At 50.2% G+C, this 14,764-nt stretch overlaps 1 protein-coding gene across 5 annotated transcripts in view; it reads left to right on the top strand.

The window, feature by feature from the left end:
* The first annotated feature begins 3 nt into the window (after positions 1-3).
* Positions 4-14,764, top strand: part of anks1b (ankyrin repeat and sterile alpha motif domain containing 1B) — a 91,009-nt gene continuing 76,248 nt past the window's right edge. For 4 of the 5 annotated variants that reach the window (XM_057022060.1, XM_057022059.1, XM_057022058.1 and 1 more), the window contains exon 1: positions 6-619. In XM_057022060.1, the coding sequence (XP_056878040.1) occupies positions 489-619 (131 nt within the window). In that variant the 5' untranslated portion in view covers positions 6-488. Of the gene's footprint in view, positions 620-14,764 lie in introns of all 5 variants that reach the window. The other variant, XM_057022061.1, reaches the window with a different exon arrangement.

The following is a 14,764-nucleotide window of genomic DNA, read 5'->3' as shown; positions in this document are numbered from 1 at the left end:
GTCAGCTCAGACCAACACCGGCGGCCAGTGTGGAAGGTTCGGTGGAGGATTCGTCGCCAGTGCGGAGCCGCTCCTGGGTTCTCCCACCGTCCACCTGTTTTGCGCGTGTGTTTCACTTTAGTTCGGAGCCACTTTGTGAACGCGGGGGGAGTTTGTCTTCATCTTGGCTCGTCACTTTACCGGTGGTTCCTTCGCTTCCCGCTGCGCGCTTCCTCCAGAGGTGAGCACCGGGGGAGGCGGCAGCCTGAGCGGGCGCGCACCGCTGCACGTTACGGAGCTGCGCCGGTGCGAATGGACGGAGGTTGGACAGCACATCGAAGCCGCTCTGCAGCATCAGTGACGCCGAAAACACCACGGACCAGCAGCGGCAGCGCGCACTGAGATGCTCCACCGACCCGGACGCTGAAATAAGGGCAGAGAGGAGACGGGGATATATGGGAGAGCTGTGGGATTTTTAATCATCCTGTCGTTGCAAACTTGTGTCCGGGATGGGGAAGGAGCAGGAGCTTCTGGAAGCCGCCCGGACCGGGAACGTCGCCCTGGTGGAGAAATTGTTAAGTGGGAAAAAGAAGATTCTGGGCTCGGGCTCCGGTTCCATCCCTTTACCCAACCTCCTGAGGTAAGAAGCCGCTTACATGGCCACAGATCCGGGAGAACCCCGAGTGCAGGCGGGGGGATTCCTGGAGTGGTTTCCATGCCGCAAAATGAGGCATAATTTAGCTTCATCATAGGTCAGTGACGGTCAAACGGACCTTGTTGCACATTATCAAAGATATTCACAACAAAATGAGCAGCATTTGGCCCCGGGGATGGGGAAAGAGCTGCATTTGCAACGTGGTGCATCACAGGAGAGGAACAGACAGACAAGGAAGTCTGTTATGCAAAGTCACAAATAGTGCGATGTGAAGCAACGTGCACCTAAAGACAGAAGGAAGTCCTGCACAGCCTGAGCATGTGTGCGGGTCCACGCCGCGCTGGGCTCCGGGCTGACATCTGGCGTGCACGATGTTCTCTTTGGCTGCAGGGAAGCTCAGCGTTTGTTGGGTTCTGTCCCAGAAAATATTCAGAAACATGGGTTTTTGTTGTACCTGCCTCGTCCCCTCGGTGCGTCCTATTTGCTCATCTTGTTTCAGATCACGGAAGGCTCCTTTGCATTCACCCTTTGACCTTGAACGCGGCAGTTTTGACCAAAAAAGTTAAGTCTGGAGGGCCTTAGCGTGCACCGACAGCAAAAAAAACCCCAAAAAACCTTTCTCTCTGCAGTTTGTGCCACCGGTTGTGAAATAAACATGGACCAAGTTGAGGATTTTGAAAGCAGGACGCCGCAGAGCAGAAGGAATAAAAGCAGAAGAGCTCAGCGGCGCTGGTGCGAGCACACGGCCGGGCCGGGCTTTGTGCTGATGCAGTGTCACCGTTCCGTTTCACAGCATTTCTCGCCTCTCGAATTCCTTGAACGTCGGCTGCAGCCTCACCGGGGAGGGGAGGAAAAGTGGATGCCGGGATCACCTGTTCCAACTTAACCCCTGGAATGTTCCGGGCAGGTGTTTTTGAAGCATTCCGCAACGTTGCAACATGTTTGAAGCAAAGCAGAGGGACTATTTACTTCACCAAACAGGGTTTTTGAACCGTCACGCGCCGATCCTGTTTCGCTGTTTGTGGGTCGGATTTTCTCGCGTTCGAACACCTCAGAACTTCCGGAGGTCGTTTGGAACAACCGCCGAGGGTCTTGTTGCCCCCCCTCCCACCGCCCGGCCTCCCCCAGCCCTCCAGCGCCACCCTCTCTGTCTCGAAGGCGAGGCCGCGGCAGGTGATTAGGAGTTCAAAGGCTACATGGGAGGAGCCCTGCCCCGGGCCCTCGGGCACAGGGGTCCGGCGCAGGTTTCTCCCTAGCAAGAAGGTGCCGGAGGAGGTTTTGTAAAGGCGATACTGTGAGGCTGCGGTCGTCCCATCAGCACTGAAGTCAGTTGGAGAGGGCAGAACTGAGAAAGCTGCGGAGACCTTGCGGCGCTCGGCTTCCTTTGTCAACTCGCTGGTGGTTTCCTGTCATCGCTTGTTCTTTCCACAGGTTGTAGGTTGTAGGTTGTAGGTTGTCTGTTGTCTGTTGTCTGTTGTCTGTCGTCTGTCGTCTGTCCTAGCTTGTGCTGCGCGTGTTGCCGAGACATTTGACACGTCTGGAGGACCACCCCTCACGACTTCAGGCCCTCTGACCTTTGTGGAGCATCACTGTTGCGCAATGACCCGAGGTCGGAGCTAGAAGCTCCGGTTGGATCGAGGTTGGACGAGGCGCGACATCGGTGCCGGTCCGATGATGTCCCCGGTGTGAGAAGTCCGAGACAGGAGGACGAACCAAAAATTCCCTTTTATTTGACTTCCTGCAGAACTGATTACCGACCAGTTCCCCCAATTGCGATAGCAGAGGAAATAATTCTAACAGACCCACGGCGGAGGCGGGACAACGCCACGGGAGCCATCGCCGGGAAACCGGCGCATACTTTCCCATCTTAAGGCCTCTGAGCCGCTCGTAGCATTCCAAAGTCATGAGGTTCCGCCGTTCAGGGAAAGAATGGCCCTAAACCGCCAAGTGGGACATGAACACGGACATAAACAGAGGGTGTCGTCACCGGCCAGTCAGAGCGCACGCTGGAAAATCAATACTGGGTAATCTCATCTCATTTATGGTTCCTCTCCTCTTCTCATTGGTGCGAGGAAAACACTCACGTGGTCGGTTTTTAAGTGGATCTCTTGGGTAAACGGAGAAAAGATCTTATATTTTATTGAAGTGACGCTGCCTGTATTACAAACATGGTGTTTTCAGCACTGTAATTAGCATTAATCAAATGCTAACTGCTGCTTAATGGTGCTGGAGGAGCCGGAGTTCTTATTAATGATCTGAACCCACTCGGACTGGGTCGCACTGCTGCGCTCCACGGTTTCCATTTATCTGCATTAAGAGGCGCCGCCAGGTTAGCGGCGAGGAACAGGCGACCCTGACGACAACTAACTGAGAAATGAGACTGTTCTGTGCGCGTGACAACCGGCGAGGAGAACGATGGCGGCCGAAAGTCCACGCGATTACAGCGCACGAGTGGCAGCGCGGATGGCCGATCCGTCGACGCCCATTCCCTCGGCACGCCGGCTGTTTACCTGCCTTCTTCTGGAGACACGTAACCTTTCAGCGGAGCAGAGTGACCCCCCAGGGGAGGCGCAGACCTAAAACCTTCCTCGGTTTTAATTGGCGTCCTCGCAGGCACTCTTCGCTGACATCTACGTCCTGGTGACTTCCTCTGCTAGCGCTATGAAGCTAGCTTTGTAGCTCACAGCAGGGGGCTCCGGGAGTGTCGCGCATTGACCGGTTTCAGTCTCGTTTATTCAGAATGAAGAAGGAAACCTCTGAGAGCTTTTTCAAGCCGCCGCGGCACTTTAGCTCACTTTCTGGAAACCAAGACATCATCATCATTTTGAGCGTAAATGTCCAAGAGCCTGTGGCGGTCAGGACAGCCGCTACAGGTTAAAGGTCAACCACGGAGGGCGCCGCTCGCGCTATGCGTCCATTCCATTAGCATGGACGCGTATTTTATGATATTAAATAACTGTTGGCTACAGTTTTGATGGAATTTTAATGGAAATTCAGGCTGTTTTTTTTTCCCAGACAGGTTTTACGTTAATTGGGTATCGCACTCGTCCGAGTTGCCATTAAGATCATTGTGTGATTAATTGTTCCACCCTTGAGCAACTTATGAACAATACCATATAGAGTGCTATAAATAGCCTTTTAATGGTTCCCGTTTCTCTGGGATGGCTACAGAAAGAGTCTGATCCTGCGTCACTCTGAGCAGCACAAATATTAAGTGCTGCTCAGAGTAATTTATTGACTCCTTGGCTGTCAGCTCTGGCGACGCTGCACCGAGTTTCCTGGGGGCCAAACTAATAAAGCGTGTGTGCGCACGTGCGCATATTTGGGTCTGTGCGTGTGTGTGATCAATCTCGGAGGCTGCATATTCTTAAGGGTCCAGGCCAAACTCTGCTGGAGTACAATGCCAAGAAACCTCTCTCGCTCTCCCTCCCTCCCTCTCTCTCTTTGTCTCTCTGGCTGACTCTGTCTCTCCCTCTGTTCATCTCTCGCCCTCTCTTTGTCTCTCTTTTCCTGTCTGTCTCTCTCTCTCTCTCTCTGTCTCTCTCTGTCTCTCTCTCTCTGTCTTTTCCTGTCTGTCTCTCTGTTCATCTCTCGCCCTCTCTTTGTCTCTCTTCCTGTCTGTCTCTCTTCATCTCTCGCCCTCTCTCTGTCTCGCTCACTCTCTGTCTGTCTCTCTCTCTCTAAGCCGATGTCACTTTTTGTCCTTCCCTCAGTCGTTTTCCATGTTTTTCCCTCTCAAATGTCAGTCATTCTCCTTCCATCTGTTGTCCTGGATTCACACTCGGTATATTTCTCTGGCTCTCTCTTCCACCACTACATGATCCCCGCCCCCCCCTGTCTGTCTCTCTGTGTGTCTCTCTGTCTCTGTCTCTCTCCAACCGTCTCCTCCCTGCTCACCTATCACAGAATACCCTCCTCCCAACCCTCCATGCTACATCTGTTATCACCACATTTTACCCATCATGCTCCTGGGTCGGCCTTTGGCGTTTATCGACGGTGGCAAATGGGGAATTTGGGGAATCTGCAGCTCCTGTAAAAAGCGCTTCCGTCTATGATATCCTGTGATTTACTAGTGGTGGCCGTCTCACGGCAGAGAAAGAGGGCAAAATGTGAAGGGAGGGAGGGGGGTGTTAGCTGAAAATAGGCCCGATAGAAACCAAAACACAACACGGATTTATGGCGCGGCGCAAAAAAGGTTCAGACTTGTTCTCTACCGTTAACTCGTGTGTTCCGGGGGTAATAAACCAATCAAGACGCCCCTTCCCCGTCGTGCAGGTAGCTCGGCTTCGTTATGTTGGTGGATTCACGGCCGTTTGGGGGCAACTGGGACTGCGATCAAATGTTTCCTGCGTTTTTGCCATGTTGCTCATCAGGAAGTTCAACTTTTTTTTTTTCTTTTCCAAATCTGGCATCAATGACAGGAGTGTAAGGCTGCTGGGATTTTCTTCTCCTCGCTCCTCCCTCGAGCAGCCGTGGAACACCTCTGGCCCCGGCCATGTTGTCTTTAGTTCCTGGAGGGGAAAACATCTTGATTCTAAGTGGAGGAGACAAAGAGGCTCCATGCAGAGAGGGAGAGCTGTGACGTCCAGCCCGTCGCGCTAATCTACCGCGACACGCGCACGTGCACGCGCGCAGCTCCCTAATAGATGGCTGTCGTTAATGAAGCGCTGCTTTTGAAGTCGATGAGATGCAGAGCGGAGAGGGCTGGAAATGCTAACGCCGTCATGCTGGGAGGCCCGGGACGGCACCATGTGTGTGTTTGGTGGGCTCTTGAAATGAAATCCCCGACCTGGACATCCAGATAAACTCCCCGCACGATTAATTCCCAACAAAGCCGACGTCTTGTTTCACCCAGGGCAAACAGGAAGTAATTTACCTTGAGCAGGAAGTCTCCAACAACATCCATATTTCCCACAGGGCTTTGCCAATGCCATTGAGATGCCTGCTGCCGTTTCTGTTTCTCACATTATTGAGAGAAACGGCGAGTTTACAGTCATAAAGCTAGTTTAGCTGCAGCTTTATCTCAGTCTGTTGCACTTCAGCACAGGTATATTTGAGTTAATTACAGATTCGGACTCTAAACTTCAAAGCTGGGTGCGTATTTTGAAGTGTCATCTGCCTCTGGGTCTCCTCCCCTCTCCTCCTAGATGGCTCATCACCAGCCTTCTCTTTCTTCTGGAGCCTCGAACTGGACCCTCTCCAAAGGTCCGTCATGCCGTGAACCTCATAATTCTCATCCTCTGTCTGTGACGAATGAGCCTTTTTAAAAAGGCATCAAATATTCATCTGCCCTCAAACTGCTGAATGAAAAATTAAGACCACTTCTTCCAGTGTGGACTCATTTGCGTCCCACTTCCAAATTCAGGACCCCACTTATCTCCAACGAGCTGCAGCGTTGAGAAACAGCCGGGTTTGTGTTTCTCTGCAGATTGTTTATGCATGATGGTTAAATATAAGACTCCACTGACTGAAGAAAAGGCCAGTGTGTTTCCAAAAACAGCTCTTCTAGCTTGCCTGTGGCGCATTATTCTGGACCTACAGCCAGATTGGCAAGAAGGGAAAGAAGGAAAGAAAGAAAGGACACGTCTTCCAGCAAGGGAGGAGCCTCCTGTACTCCCCAAATGAGGAAAAACATTAGCAGAACGGGAGTTTTGTAGGGAACAAAGAGTGTTTGTGTGCCGGCGGGAAGGTGTAGCGTGTATTTGGCTTCAGGCTGTACATGCATGTTCACACACCTGGCGACCCCCCCCTCCCCTCCCTTCCCTTCCGTGGGACAGGTCAGATAGTGATTGGACCTCCTGACAACCTGTATTAAAGCACACCTTGGTATGAATGATGATATCCTAAAGGGCAACAATGTTCCCACATCGGCCCAGGAAGATTCTGGACAGTGGATCTCTTCCGACTCACACACACACACACACACACACACAGACACCCTTTGCTTTGGGGGAACTTCTGCTGACTAAGCGGTTCAGAATGATGACAACGTGAACGCTCAGATCCCCCCTGCAGACTTCAGCCAACACACCAACCTTTTGTGGACAGTGACGTGTATGTCCCCTGGTGTCTTTTCTGTCTTTCTTACCCCCCCTCCCTTTTGCCATCTTGTATTTCTGTATTGTTGATTCGTGCATTAATCTTTCTTGCTTCTGGCCGTACACATGTGTGCCTGTCTCTCTGCTCCTTGTCTGCCTTTTTGGCATCACTGCACAGCTAAAGGGATTTTTATAGCTTCTCCCTTGTGACTCCACCCCCAGCCCCCCCCCCCCCCCCCATTTTTTTGCTTTTTTTTTGAAGGGGATGAGTAAATGGATGCCTTTGTCTTGCTCTGTAGTGTAACCTGCTAATCAGGCCATTCACTGATTACACACTTCATGCTAATCACAACTGCGGAAGTCTGACTGCGTGCGCATTCATCCCCCTTTGTGTTGATGCACGCATTGTTTGGGAGTTTTTTATTGTTTCTGAACAGTGGGGGGGCATTCGCTGATAGTGAGACCTCCGGGGGTGGGGGGGGGGGGGTGTTGCCAGGCTCTCGTTGCGCGGTGTGGCATTTGGGTGAATCTGGAAAAATGATGCATTTCCATTGCTGAGTCTGAGAATGTGCCAGGTTATGGGTGGATGGGTGGGGGTGGGGGGGCAGTGGTAGCTGGCGGGGTAGGTAGGAGAGGGGTTGAAGGGCTTAGAGGGGAAAACCAATTATCAGTCGGATAACAGACAGGCTATGGATTTTCTACCGGGCCTCCTCTGCCTCTCCTCCGCACTGTTTCTATCTATTTTTGCCTCTCCCACTCCAGATTTAAACTGGGGGGGGGGGCTTTAATGATGAGGATCGAAACCTCCGGCGTTCAAAGCTGTATAATGTGTTGGTTCTGGCTCGACCTCACTGCTCTCCCATCATCTGGGTGCGCACACTTCTGTGTTTGCAGACGCAGCCAATAATGCGTTCTGAAATGCATCAGGGTGATATTTCAGCCCATCGAACATCTTTAAGGGCCCAAGAGGATCGGCCCGTCCTCCCCCCTTCAGAAGCCTTCGGCTCCAACCAATAACAGGATCATTTATAAAATGTTTGAATATGTGGTTGATTTAAAAGCATCCAGGGCAGGATGAGACCCATTGTTGAGTCCTGCTGTAGTGGGAAAATCGGAAGACCTGTGCACATACAGCGTCGCCACGGTGATGATGGAGGAGACGGGGGTAAATAAGCTGACCGCAATGATGGGAGTCATTAAACCATCCAGCGGCTCGTGTGCCTGGTTGAGGGTCTGGTTGAGGGTCTGGATTTGTTGCACTTGTGCCTCCCTTTATTCTAAATTTTCCCGGATTTCTGTGCTTCCGTGCGGGAATCCCAGGAAAACTCTCAAATCTCATCAAAGCAGCCGTGTGTGGGATGATTGGATGCATTAAGAAAATTATTATATATTATGATTTTAATTTAATCCAAGGGATTTCCTCCCCTTGTTCGTTTCATTTTAATTGCCAGGTTGACAGATGCTAGCTGCTAACATGCCGAGGGAGTCATAAATATATTTATTTTGGCTCTTGTGGATTTTGCTTCAGCTGCTCACTTTAATTTAAATGAACTCTCACGCACTGTGCTCTGGCAGAATGGCTGCTCTTTTTTAATTTCTCGACTGAAAATGTCATCATTTGGGGGAAAATTCAAATCACAACATGAGGCTACAACAATCCTTAAAGAAAGATGTTTTTATATGGAAAAATGTGAGCTCCAACCAGGCTCCAGCGTCCGGCTGGACTCTAAATAGCCATGGGAAAGCCCAGAAACGCTCATTCATGTTATTTTCAGGACTTTTCCTTTTCAAAACCAAGATTTGGCTCCCAACTTCCCAACCTTTTATACTCACCAGTTTGAGTCTGTCTTCTTTCATAAAGTGTCTCTGTTTTCCTTGTGAGCCGCTGTGTCTTGTGTATTTTCCCTGTTTCTAAGGCTCATTTATTCTCAAGGTTAGAGAAAAATAAGCTTGCAGTACCGCTGACGGCGGAGGGGGGCAGTGTTGAGCACCATGACCAATGATCAGAGAAATCTTAACATCTGCAGGTGGAGAGCGAGCGGAAGCTTTCTTTAATCCGTGGGTTTCGCTTGCGTCTTGAACGCACCATTCTCTTTAAACACTGTTGCAGGCAAACGCGTTAATATGAAACGGAAGCGAGCAGCTGAACTTATCTCAGCCACACTGGGGGTTTGAGACTGTGTGCGAGATAAAATGAGCTTCAGTAACATCTGACATTCACAGAGGAGGTTAAGGAACAGAGAGGGGGCCCGATCTCTTTCTTTTCCTTTTGAATTAAAATCTGAACCCAGCATCAGCGTTTTCTGAACCTGTCATTCGTTCTGACGCTGACTGACACCCAGGCCGTTTCCACAAGCCAAACGCCGCTTTCACAATTCATCCTGCCACTCCTCGGCGCCGAGCTCACCCGCAACCGCCCCGGCTGTCATCTGCCCCGTGTCTCAGCGGGAGCAGTCGGCCTCCGTCTCCGTGTTCTGCCTCCCGAGTTGAGCGAGCCGAGTTGTTGACTGACCGTCTGTTGCTGCCACGGAAGGCTGCGTCGGGGCATCGACGCATCCCAGTGGGTGTCGCCCCGAGGTGAGGCCGGAGGGCCGGGCAGAGATGCTAACATGTCACAGATACGCCTATTACGTAGCTTAGATTACGTGAGCGGTTCTATTTCCATATTTCCAGTCCACTACTTCAGAAATATTTACCCTGACGACTGAGCAACATCTACGCGCGGCTGCATGGCTGACAGCATCTTTGTGACTGGGTATGCAGATCCGACAGGAACACAGCGGATCAGGAGTATTGAAACGTACAAAATACATATATTAGAATTCAAACTGCACAGTTTTTAGCCGGGAAACATTTTCCGCGAGCGTCTGCTACAATGGCGCGAGGCAGGAGCTCCAGAGATTAACAATATGCCTTAAATATGAGCGCAGAGGTACAGTGCGTGTCTGTGTGGGAGAATGTTGTGTTCTTTGGCTCATTCTAAATCGATGCAGTTCTCCTTGAATGCCCTTCTGTCTAAGCTGAGTATAATGGGGGCTTTGAGGTTGTGACCCCTCTAATAAACAGCTAATTTGTTGATGCAGTTCCCTGGACTGTTATGTCACCAGGGCCGACGGGCTTGTGCTTGCATGGTTTCTCCAACCCCGAGGCTGTGACTTAGCATTTTTCAGTCCGTGCCTGCAGGAACCAGGAGCTGTGTCACTACCCTTGAAAATGGGTTGTAGAACTTCATGCTGAATGTCCTTCCTTCCTTTTTTTTTTCTTTTTCAATTTTACATTGAAATGTTGGTCTTTTCATAATGGATGGATGTGGCCCAAACCTCACTCTGTCATGTATATGTGGGAAATTGAGGTGCTTAATTGAATAAAAAAAGCCATTTTTAATATGCTAATCTCCATCTCAGAGGATTGGGATCACGATAGCGAGGTCTCACATTAGTTTAACTGGTTTTCGCATACTGTAGCACGTTGGAGGAGCAGGATTTAAAGGAAAGCCATTTCAGGCTTTAGTCAGCTTTAAATTAAGCATGAACACAATCTCGAGAGGGAGTTTGTGTTTGCGCCTTCAGTCACGGTCCAGGCTGGCATTTAAAACAAATAACCAGTAATTGACTCGAGATCACAGCGACTGCAGAGGTCCAGATATAAAGCTGAAGGGAAAATTGCTGTGAAGTGCAATCAGATAAATGTTTCTCCTGAGCCGAGCTACGAGATGCCAAGATTTAGATCCACCCCCCTTTTAAAACCTACATAAAAACATTGTAATACAGCAGGCTGAGTACCCACAATCCTTCAGAGTTCTCCCACAACCCAGAGGGCTCCCCCTTCCTCCTCCCACTGTGGTTTTGCTCACGTGGGAGTTGAATCTCTGCCTAGCTGAGGTTTTATCGATCTGATATGGAGGAGTCCTCGCCAGCTTCCCCTGTTGCCGATGAATCATCGTGGTAACTGCACGCCACGTCGTCCCACCTGACACTCTAATGCATTAAAGGGAATATAGCGGAGGGTGTGTCGGTGAGACATACACTCTCATTTCACGTATCCTCCCTGCCTTCTGGGCTTCTTCTCAGCTTTTTTAAATCATTATGGCATTAACTGTGAATTACGGCTCTGCCTGGACTCGTAATGGTAGCATAGCAGAGTCATTTAGCTGAAAATGAGCACTGCTGACAACTGTATTGAGCCGGTTTGTAGGTTTTTGCAAACACAGAAGAAAAGAGGGACTGTTGAGTTCAGCTGTAGCCGCTGGTTCGCAGCAATCGACGGCAATCCTCTCCTGATCCTTAGTTTTTGTATTATAACACCTGCAATCAGAGGAGAAGGTGGCAGATGTTAATAAAGCTCAGCGGGGGATCCATAGGACTCAACACTTTGCATGTGATACACGTGCTCCTGAACGCAGCGTCGTGGTGTCCCCCTCCTTCCTGGCTGCATCGGTATGCCACCTTGCTGGCTGTCTACCCCCCCATCATTCTGTCATCTGACCCCCCTCACACATCTGCCTGTTTGTGATAATAACAACCCCTGTCAACACGACGCAGGGTGGCTCCACGGCTCACACACGTCAACCCCCCTCCCACGATCTCGGGTAAATTAAAAACCCTGTAACATTGTTTCTCCTCGACGCTGGAGAGGCAGTCTGTATGCTGGGTGTTCCCCGGAGACTGAAAAGATGAGCCAGAGAAAAACGGGACGAGGAGAGAGGCTGGGATTTCTTGGCCGAGCTAAACAGAGCTCCGCGGGGGGTCAAAAGGTTAGGGCAGTGGGGTTTGTGTGAAAAGGAGAGTGGCGTGTCTGCGTGTTTCATGGAGCTTTGTCACGATAAGACAGTAAAGATGTTTCCATTCTCTACAGAATGGATCCTAATGAGTTTGTAAAAGCCAGTGTTGGTTTTTGTTTGTCTGAGACGTTCAGGAAAGTCTGATCATGACATGTGCAAAGATAAAAATGAGTGATAAATGGCTTTAGTCAGTGATGTGTTTTTGAGACAGACGCTGGGAACTACTTTTGCCTTTTACTGGACTGATTACATCCCACCTCTTTCTGGAGACTGCTGTGCTGTTGTTAGCATGTTGATTAGCATGATTGTCCTAGGAAAGATTTGAAGAAGAAAAGTTCTGCCTGTGATCAGTTAAAGGACGTCATCCTAATGCCCTGCAGGAGCAGGCTGGCACAATTCTGCCTGCTTTCAGTCAGAAAGACCCTTAAAATTCCCAAGACACTGGTAATATTGGGGCAACCGGACCAGTTAAGTGTGCTGGATCCCCTGAACGGCCTATAAATGAACAATGGTGTGATTTAACTCCAGCTTTTTCTTCTGCTCAATGCGCAATAGTAACTGCAGCCAAATCCTTTATTTTTAAATCATCTCTGACTTTTATTGAGCCTCACAGGACTGCTAATATGCCTAAATATAGTATAGCATTTTTAATCCTTCCTGTTTAACAACCACAGCCGATAACGTTGCCGGAGCCCTTAAATCCTGTCTGTTAACAAACGAGCTGAAAGGATCGAAATGCTGATGCACCGACAGCTATTCCCACTTTAGGAGTTCAAGGGTCTGTACTTTATTACACCCAGGTGTTGGATTACATAAGTCTGCCTCTTTGGGATGGCGATGCGGCACTTTATGTAGATGTCTTTGCGTTCCCCGGTTCCGTCCCATCCCAGCCCATAAATTTAAGAGGAATCCGAAATGTGACGCCAGGTGTTTTGCTGCAGAGCCACGTGCAGCAGACGGAAGTGCATCATCTGATATCAGGAAGGCGTGCGGCAGAGGTCAGGGCTGTCCGCCGTGTTTGACCCGGAGTGTTTAACCTCCCTCCGCAGACGGTCCGAGTCGTAAAATCCGAACATCCAGAGCTGCAGATTCTCTGCAGTCTCATATCTGCTGAGTCATTATTTGATGTAGCGGCACGCCGCTGTGAATCCTTGGGACGTTAAGGCGCCCTTTATTGGTATTGAACGTTAAGATGCGCGCAGGTTGGGTTATTAGCAGAAAACGGGATTATTTCCGCTCGGATGAGTGAGTGGGAAGTGGCTCTGCAACAGTGACTCCAGGCGAGCGCTGTGGTTTTGGAGGATTTGAGTTTGTCTGGTGCCGATTTTACGGGGAAAAAAAGGTTAGTTGAGGGGTGGCAGAGGCTGTATGGCCTTTTTTTTTTTTGCCATCTGTGCCGGCGAGCTGTGGAATTGCCACATGTGCGGGGCTTTCACGGCTCTTTAAAACCTTCCAAACCACTTATTCATTTTATATCCGGCTCAGGTGGATAATTGAATCCAGTTCTATATAACTCCTACCTGCAGTCGTCCCGTTTTAGCCTGCTTCCACACCAGTTGTTAGCTCACACACACACACACCACTGCGGTGACACGATTGTCCCACGCTGTTGACCTGGCGTCTGGAAACCCGGCTCCACTTTTTGGGCTCATCGAACTGGTATTATCACCTGCCAGTGTGGGCGCTGCTGCTGTGATCCATGGTGTTGGTGTTTGGAGTCGCTGTCCCACATCGTGTGGAATTAAACTGCTCTGCGTCAAAATCCTCTGCACGGATCTGTGTTTTTAAGCTAATATGTCCCAGCTGAAGGATTTTGCTTTTGGCTTAGGACTCTTTTGTTCTTGGTCGCGGTGCTAAAGCTGCTCGTACTCTGTAGGCAGTGTAAATTAAGGGCCGTGCGTGCCCGCGTGCATTTTTTATAAGCCCTGGTGAGAACGGTTTGCGTGCTGCCTTTCGTCTTTCCTGGAAATCCCTGCCAGCACGTGTCTCTGTTACCCTCTGTCATCACAAGAGGAGCGAGCGCACGGAGGGGGTGTTGGAGAGCCTGCGAGGTGCTGCTGTGAACCCAGAGACAAGCGTGACATTGGCAGATGAAATCGGAGGGGAGGTGCGAAGAGGAGACGCACGCGCAGCTGCAGGGGGGGGGGGGGGCAGGAGGAGAATCACAATGACCCCTGAGAGACCTTCTCTGAGACGCCAGCGCCCACCGTCCATGCAGATGAATAAATAAATAATTGCGTAACTACTCCAGCACATGCATATTTAAAGCTTTTGAAATGCAGCCTGTTTTAAAGGTTTCCACTTCCTTTCCCCCCCCAAACTTTAGGCGCTCTCGGCTCCTGAGGGGGTCCAAACGGATCTTTGTCGGCCGGCCCGCCGAGGATAAACCCGGTCCGGTGGCGCAGCGTTCCCACTGGGAACGACCACATGGCAGCCGGTCGGAGAGTAGAGGTCAGAAAAGCCATCAGTTGGAGCCAACCGAAAACAAACTTTCGGGAGATGGATTATTAGTTTTTGATGTAGAATATCAGGTTAAAGATCTTTGCCTGATGTGTGGGAAACAAAGATAACGCTTCCACTCCGCAGCCAGGATATTTTCATCGTGATTTCGATCACGGGGGCTTATTGCCGACCCACCAGTATTAGATTGTATAAAAGGGAGAAAACATTGTGACTTTACTGCTGCTGGACTTCTTAAAACACTCTAAAGGGCAGATCTGAACGGAAAAACATGTGATGATGCACCATCTGAGTTAAATGGACCAGAATCATCTAGTTTACACATCTTGAAGTACCCAGATCAGCATTATTTTGCCTCCTCTCAGAGTTCCCACGCAGCCCTCCTCCTGCCTGATGTAACGGGGGGGGGGGGGGCAAGTGGGCATTTCCCACGATGCCGTCCGTGTTCAGCTCCTGTACTCGCTGACAGACATGGATGCAAATCTGCGTGTAACAGTCATTTTTCCTGCCATTATACGCACGGCTGATCTCACTGTTTGGGGGGAGTGACGTGTCTTCCAAGAGCCCTCCAAATCCACGAGAGAGCATTTAGCATAATCAGCCATCTCTACTCGACTCCGATTACTTCATACCTTTAAGGCCTTGAACACAGCTCCTCTTACCAGAGCTCGACTGACGCAGGGCCGATAAAAGCCTAAACTATGGAGTAATACGACCCACCCCGTGTTGCTGCCCTCCTCTTCCCCTACTAAAACTGCTTTTCTCGACAGTCTTACGGCATAATTTGACTTTTAATGTTTTCCTTTAACGGCTGCTTATTTTCTTTAATCCGTGCGGCCCTTAATGGCTGCC

Source organism: Takifugu flavidus, chromosome 22, assembly GCF_003711565.1.
Source record: "Takifugu flavidus isolate HTHZ2018 chromosome 22, ASM371156v2, whole genome shotgun sequence".
In the NCBI taxonomy this organism is placed as follows: Eukaryota; Metazoa; Chordata; class Actinopteri; order Tetraodontiformes; family Tetraodontidae; genus Takifugu; species Takifugu flavidus.
This window is presented reverse-complemented; position numbering and strand designations above follow the sequence as displayed.